This window comes from Cupressus sempervirens, chromosome 3, assembly GCF_028749045.1.
Source record: "Cupressus sempervirens isolate cs-2001-9-10 chromosome 3, ASM2874904v1, whole genome shotgun sequence".
Classification (NCBI taxonomy): Eukaryota; Viridiplantae; Streptophyta; class Pinopsida; order Cupressales; family Cupressaceae; genus Cupressus; species Cupressus sempervirens.
The window spans coordinates 408,936,150-408,944,193 of record NC_143120.1 but is presented as its reverse complement, the minus strand read 5'-3'; the positions used below and the strand labels follow the sequence as shown (position 1 = coordinate 408,944,193).

Sequence of the window (8,044 nt, the reverse complement as noted above, 5' to 3'; positions counted from 1 at the left end):
ATTAAAATCCAAACTTTTGACCAATCAAATAATTTTTTCTCCAGATAAGGCCTTGTAGTTTAGAAACTAGATTCTATTTCCTACAGATTATTTTCTTACAAATTTTTGATATAAAGTCTAGAACCACTTTAAAATTATGTGTCAAGTTGACATAACCCTGATTTGCTAGTTTTTCACTACCACTTAAGGCCATAGTTTGGTACACCATGATCCTACACATATCTAGCTCGAGAAAGCATTTTAAAAATTTGGGACCGACGCAATTGAATAGTTGTGTAGTCCAATTTTTTTGATACTTTGTGAATCTTGGAATCTTTTCACATCACTTTTTCTTCAAATTTTTCAAAATCTCTAGAAAAAGTCAAATCAAGTCAACTCTAGTCAAACTTCAAACAAACTTGGCCTTTTTGACCTCGAAATCACTTCGAATCAACTCCAAATTTTCTTTTGATCTCTTCTATATTCTTTTGAACCTCAGATTTTTCAATATCTCCCAAGGTACTACTTTACATTACTATTTTGGTGTGTCATTTTTCAATTTTTCTTCTAAGGAGGCAAGATGATTACATCATTGAATCTTTCAAAACTTTCTTCAACTCAATCTCGATCTTATGTCCTCATCACTCGGGGCATCTAACCACTTGGGGCAACTTGTTCCCCTCCATCTGGCATCATACATCATCTATCTCATCTTTTGATCAAATGATCACATCTTATAGCAGTCCTTATCAGAGTTTGATGGATAGGTATCAAGATAGTCTAAACCTTGATTCTTGAGGATCAAGCCTTGTTTTGGGGATGATTCTATGACTCATGATAGGTCTTGTTATCTCTTTCATGGACCAGTATTTAGGTGTTCTATCTCAACTCTAGGGAATTAAGCTCCATTCTAGAGATAATCCCAAATTCTTGCTAAGGGTTAAGCTTTGTTATAGAGATAATCCCTCTTGCAGAGAATTAAGCCTCATTCTAGGGATAATTCTAGGCTCTTGCTTTCAATCACTATTCAATGGACATGTATTAGAATAGTCTAAAACTTGACTCTTGAGGATCAAGCCTTGTTCTAGGGTTGACTCTATGAATCATGATTAATCTTGTCATCTTTTAATGGATAGGTATTGGGACAGTCTAAACCCCGACTCCTGAGGATTGAATCTCATTGTAGGAATGATTCTATAAAATTTGACAATCTTCATGCTATCAATTTCGGTATTTAGGTGTTCTATCCGGGTCCCCTAAGGTTATGCTTCATTCTGGAGATGACCTTTAAAAGCTTATCAACTTCAATATCTAGGTATTCTATCTGGATCTCCTAAGGTTAAGCTCCATTTTGGAGATAACCTTTAAAAGCTTATCAATTGGTCTCCATGTCATCAATTTTAGAACCAATCTCATTTCTTGATCTATGCATCATACTTCTGATTTCTTTGAATTGAATGTGTTTCTCACACATTCATTCAAAGAGGGGCAAATGTAATACCCCAAAATCAAACATTGCCATGTTGAACCAATTCTAGTCTATTCAATCATTCCTAAGTCCTATTTTACTAGGCACTTCTAATTCTGATAATCACTACTTAACCTAGGTGTCAAATGCAGAAAACCCTAATCTGCATTAATCACACTATTTATTTAATTCCTAAGTATTGACTCAAATTAGCTATATTAAACCTATTGATTAAATTAAATTTAATTATAAGTGTTCATACTTTAATTGAATTAAAACTACCTCTTTAGCTAATGTACAAAGGAATTAAATGTACTTGATTTAATAAGATATCTCCTCTTTTTAATTTTTGAATTTAATTATTCAATTAATTAAAGTTTATCCATTTATGAGGTCATATTCTATTTTATTAAATTAAATATTTTCTCGAAATCTTCTCTTTAGTTCAAAAATGGAAACTCTGGGTGGACTAAAATCAGAAAAGGAATTAAATTAGTTAACTCCTTATTCCACTAAAAATTAAATCTGTTAACTCCTTACTCCACTAAAAAGCAATCAGTTAATTCCCTTTTCATAAAGAATTTTCCATTCAGATCGAATCTCATCTTCAATCTTGACCATTCATTTTGATTGATCTCGACTGGCGATTGATCCTAGGGTTCTATTTAAGGAGCCTTCAATTTCTCATTAGGGGGGTTGAATTGAATTGGTATCAAATTTATGCTAGAATATCTACTCATTTTGCTCATATATCCATAGCTTAATTTCTTGCATTGCAATCCCATATTAGCTTAATATACATACATATAGAATAATATGCTTCTTTTTCTTAGCTTAACAATGCATTTCATTTAACATAATTTACATTCTCATTTAGCTATAAATCCTTCATACTAGAGGTTTGGTTACCAACTTCTCTTTCTAAGAGCAAAGGAAAAATCCTTCTAGTTAGAAGGCAATAGGTCAAATTGTTGGATTACTCGGATGAATAATCTCATATTCATTCTGGGATGATCTTTCAGATAATGACCATGTTCAAGTGTATGTCAGGATTCGAGGCCCACATTTCACATATACACAAATGATGCTCATAATTATTGTACAACTATTTCCACTAAGCGTCTATTGTATTTTGGACTCATTGTAAAAAATCTCCAAGTTAGCCACACTATGGTACATATCCTCTTCTAATAGTTGGGTGCATGTTCTTTCCTACATATCCTTGATATCTTCATACATAGATAACATGACCTTATTACTATCTTGTATATTATGAGTCCAATTATTGATCTTATCCAATTCTTCTCTTGAATAATATCTAGCAAGATTTAGTATCTTCAACTTTTGAGTGCAAATCTATTAAGTGTGACTTCTCAGGTACTCCTTGGAATTTGGAAGTTGTGGGTTTGGGTATAATCCTTAGGGACCTTTAGATGTGTGCATCTCTAGTACTTCAAAATTGCAAACTTGTGCACCTAGGCACTTTCAAAACTTGCAAATTTTCACACTTGTGCACCTATGCACCTTAGGGACATGACCACCTTGGGGACCTATGTAAGGTGCACAAGTCCAAAAAAATCAAAGTTCCCAAATTTGAAAATGAATCCTAGATTTTTTGCTCAAATGGGTTTTTAAACCACTCTTGTGCACTTGTTTCTAATATTTTTGATGATTTTGGTGCATTTGTGTACCCATGTACCTTTTGCACATATATGTCTTAGGGACCTACACAAGGTGTGTAAGTCCCAAAAAATTGAAGTTCCCAGATTTGAAAATGGTTTTTGAGTTTTTCTCAAACGGGGTCTTAGAGAACTTGTGCATATTTATTTATAGTTATTTGTATGATTTATGTCATCCATATAATCCAACATTGGCATGGACTTGAACTCCTACTTCTTTAACCTCAACTTTTGAAAATGTGTGTGTTGAATCTACACATGCAATGCAAATATCACCAATGTTTTATTGAAAACAACAAACTAATTAAAGAAAATTAACTTGGTTATTATCTAAATCATGAATCCATGTTAGGTCTAGTGAATCCCAAGGGTCACCATCATGCTCTTAGAATGAAAAGTGAAAGATGAAAAATAAAACACTTAGACAAAAATTGGGAACTCAACACAAAATAAAATTAACAACATTGGCCCAAAAACCTACCTAACGTGACCTAGAGCCTCTTGACCATGAAGATCTCTTGGAAGAGACTATGATTTGACAAATCAAGGAGCTAAAGAGTGCATGACAAATAGAAAAGAAGGGGGTCCCCATTTGCAAGATCGAAAAATGTGGTGTGTGGTTTAGAACCACAACACCCTCTAAGAAGGCCAAAAAGGAGTGGGGCTAGAAAGTACCCCACTAGCTTAAGAATTTTTTTGGTCATTTGTAAATAGTTTTAATTTTTTTTTTTTCTTAAAACATATTTTTAGAGAGATTTGATTTCTTTACTTATTTTTTATGCACAAACCATAAAACACATAGTTGTAATGATGAGACCACAAACTTCCTTAAAATTGAATGTGGCCACAAGCTTTAAAATATTAACACATGACCTCACTCTACTTGGTAAGGAGCCTCCTTCCATATGACCCCACCCTAAACATCCATACAAACTACAATCAAATCAGTGAGAAGCCCAACCTTAGACATATGAATTAAAGGTCCCTTAGAAATAATGAAAAACTAACTTTTGATTAAAAGTATAATTTCTTGTCAACAAATTCACTTGGCTGATGTAGATCCAAATAAGCAAGAAGAAGCAATTTATATTGATCATCAATTATTATCATAATATATAAGTGGGCTATCTAGCTATTTATATATTACAATTTAATGATTTTTTTTTTTTTTTTTGTTAGATTTGTAATTTCATGGTTGTATCGTTTTTGGAGACATATTTTTGTTCTATTATGATTGTTTTTTATTTTTAAGATTGCATATTTGTTTTGTATTTAGCTTTTGTAATCTTTGAAATATAGTCAACTATATTCATAAGAATCCACATATAAATAAATTAAATAATTTTAATATATAATCTTTTCATATAGAATTAAAACTTTGATATTATAATAAAATTCTTCTTTATTTAGAGTCTTGGCTTCTTTCTCCTCTTTTTTGATGCCAATATGAAAATCTCAAAGCTAAATCTACAAACAATCTATTTATATTCTATTTTTTTGGTTATATCTTTTCCCTTAAATGAAATACATATAAATAATATATTTATCTACTCAACTTCCTATTTCCTCTTTTTATTTTCCTACAAGCTTAAAAAAAATACATTCCCCTCAAATTATTGCTATCACATAAATGGAACACTTAGCACTAATTGGATGTAAATGATGCTCATAGAAGTGAAGTCCGGAGGTTACCCATCCTTGTACTACTCAGCATGAGCATGCTTAACTATGGAGTTCCCCTCCATGGTTAAATCCACTCTACTTGCAACCCCATTCACAAAACCTTCACAGAGTGCATTACCTATGACCTTAAGCTCATCAATGAACCTTTATAATGAATGGTTCATAATGCACAACACTTGGTGAAGGTTTTACAAATGGGGTTGCAAGCAGAGTGGGCTTAATGGGAACTCCTTAGTTAAGGTAGTACACAAATAGGTGACCTCCCAACCTAGATCCAATGAGTACTAAGTGTTCCATTTATTCTCGTGAAAGATGGATTCATTAATGTGTGAATCACTACTCACGAAACATGGATCAATGGGTTTGACTGACTTGCTTCCTCAGAAATATCTCCTACTTATCTATTTACACTTTATTGTTCCAAATTATATCAAATTATCAAAGTACTTGTAGAATCCTCATTTCTAATAATAAAATTATAATTTTATTCTTATAATTGTAAATTCCATCATTATTGTTTAAAAGATTAAAAACATACACTCAAAAAATAATAATTAAAATATATGATATAAAGAAACCAAAAATCATATCCAAATACCTATAAATCAATAGAACAGCCAAAATTACAGTCAATGTAACATTGGTCTAAATTAATTCATAAATCAGATATGTGATTTGAATCCCAACAATTTTCCCAGATGAGATTGTGCAGAATCATCTTCAACAAGCTAAACTCATTTAAAAGTATAACAGATGTCTGAAGGGATCCGATTAATCCCGTAACATGAGAAGCATGACTCTGAATAAGTCATATTGAATTTCAAATGTAAAATTCTAACTCATTCATGGCAGAAGCCCAAAACCTTAAATATATCAAAATTTCAAAACCTAAAAACTTTTGTAAACAAAATACTTAACTGATGTCCAAAGACTGTTTCATTAATATCCCAACAAGTAGGGCTCTAATCCTAATAGCTAACTTCTCATTGTCCAGTCCATCTACAAACCAAAGTATAAAAAAATCTCCATTATATCTTGACAGCAGGCCTCAGAGAAAACATGCACTTTTGATTCTCTTCATTGATTTTTCCACCATATCTGAACAGGAATCTCGAGGTTGAACTTTTGCAGCAATGCTTGATTCAATCTTAAATTTGGAGGCATTACTGGTTCTTGAAGATTGAAGCTTTCTTTCATAATAATCAACTGAAAGCAGTGAGAGAGAGAGCCTGATGACATCTTCATCGAGAGAAGAAGAGAGATTATGATGGGAATATGAGTGGAGAGGATGCAAGAAATTCATGTAAAGGCGCTTGAATCCACCCATTATTGACACCAATGACTGCAACCTCTCTGTTTCAAGAACAGATGAAGGAAGTATGTGGGTACATAAGATTTTCCACACGTATTCACTCTCTGCAGCTTTCTGACACCCTTTGCTAACACAAGAAATGATGCCCAATGACTTGGCGTCCAGATGCTTCAATATTTCTTCCACAATATCCACATTCATGATCTTCCCAAATATTTCATGGCTTCCTCTGGAACATACTTCACCTCCTGCAACTTTCTGTGATTTGGACTCCATGGATTTCTTGAAATTGAATTCTTATAGTAAAATGGGTATGTCTGTTCTACTTATATAGAGCTAGATATTGCAGTGAATCGTAAGCTGTCTTAACAGTGTAATGGATACAGTTCATTTGCGACAACAATTTATCATGTAGTCTTAAAACTTTACCTTTCACATTGCATAAAGCTTAATGTTTTTTTTGTTTTTTTTTCACAAGCAATGCCTGCAACATATCAATCATGTCACTTTCTTTGGGACAAGCATTTAATTTATAAATGCCAGTTCTTAAAATAATATAGAAGTACTTTAAAGTCTTCAAAGTCTATTTTTAATATAATTGAAACAGGGTCAAGTTTGTTTTGGTCAAGTTTTATGATTGAATGAGCTCTACATTTATGACAAAGATTAAGTACAATGAGAAGATACACAAATGTTCTATGCTTAATAATGTTGTTTTAAAAGTTTAAAATTCTCAAATTGAAAAGTTCTAAATAATTCTTATTGATATATTTGATTATTCTCTGATTGTTTGACTATGAATTAATAGTTTAAATGACTGTTATATTACGAAATTAAATTTAATATTCAAACAAATGTTTTTGAATATTAAGATATATTGATTTGTCAGACAAGTCTGGAGCATGATTGGTTCACATTCTTATGGATCTGAGTTTTAACCAAGCATAAAATCTATACGGTGGAATTGAAAAGAATTTAAAGAAATCATCATAGATTATGGAAACTTTGTGATTCTAAGTTTATGAAGTAAATTAGATCTAAAAAAAATGGTGAGAATGACTCATTAGAATTTGAAAATATCTATTTCATATTCAAATCTAAATTGTATGATCAATTTTACATTACAAAAACAAACTAAGATAAATTGTGAAAACTTAAATTAATGCCATAAATATACAGATATAAACAAATAAATGAATGAAGTCAATAATTCAATTGATCTAAAAACAATCAAAATTAAAATAAATATATAAAAATACTTATATAATTATTTTTTTAAAAAAATTATTCACTCAACTTTTGAAAACCAAAATTATATCTAAAAATTATGAATTCGATCTTTAATAATATTTAACCCCTCATCTAGATTATAAAATTACCAAACCAAAGCCAAAATAATAAAGTAATACTAAACAGCTACAAACAATAATTGCAAGCCAAAAGAAACAGCAAAAGTTACAGTCAATAATAACTAAGATTACAGGTCAACTTATTATAATCAACACTCGATTCTTATCTGTCTCCACCCGTTTACTTTAATCAAATCCAACCTTTTCTTTCCATTATGCAAAATCGAGAAGACATTTGTTTGAAAATAAGTAAATGACAACATAGTTTGCGAAGCATGACTCTGAATGAGCCATACTAAAAATTATAAAATATAAAAAAAACATATAAAATGTAACGTCGTTTATTAATTTGGGCGAGCAGATTCTAATCTTGTAATTTTTTATTCATTCATTACAGCTTTATTACATAAGGATTTTTTCTTTAATTTATATAATAGTATTCAAGAAAAGACGAAGAGAAACAACATAAATATGAAATAAATAGTAATAAGAGAAGAATTGATCTATTAGACCTCTCATCTAACATTGTCTTCCATATTAAATTTATTTATCAATTTTAATAATACAATTCACA

At 31.0% G+C, this 8,044-nt stretch overlaps 1 protein-coding gene across 1 annotated transcript; it reads right to left on the bottom strand.

Moving 5' to 3' along the window:
• Positions 1-5,857: 5,857 nt before the first annotated feature.
• LOC149566742 (F-box protein GID2-like) lies at positions 5,858-6,397 on the bottom strand. Its single transcript, XM_089816524.1, has one exon. It carries the CDS (start codon positions 6,395-6,397, stop codon positions 5,858-5,860), a length of 540 nt encoding a protein of 179 aa, XP_089672650.1.
• Positions 6,398-8,044: the final 1,647 nt, after the last annotated feature.

Excerpts from the sequence above, each read along its gene's own strand:
- LOC149566742 (XM_089816524.1), bottom strand. The coding sequence starts at position 6,397 with ATGGAGTCCAAATCACAGAAAGTTGCAGGAGGTGAAGTATGTTCCAGA.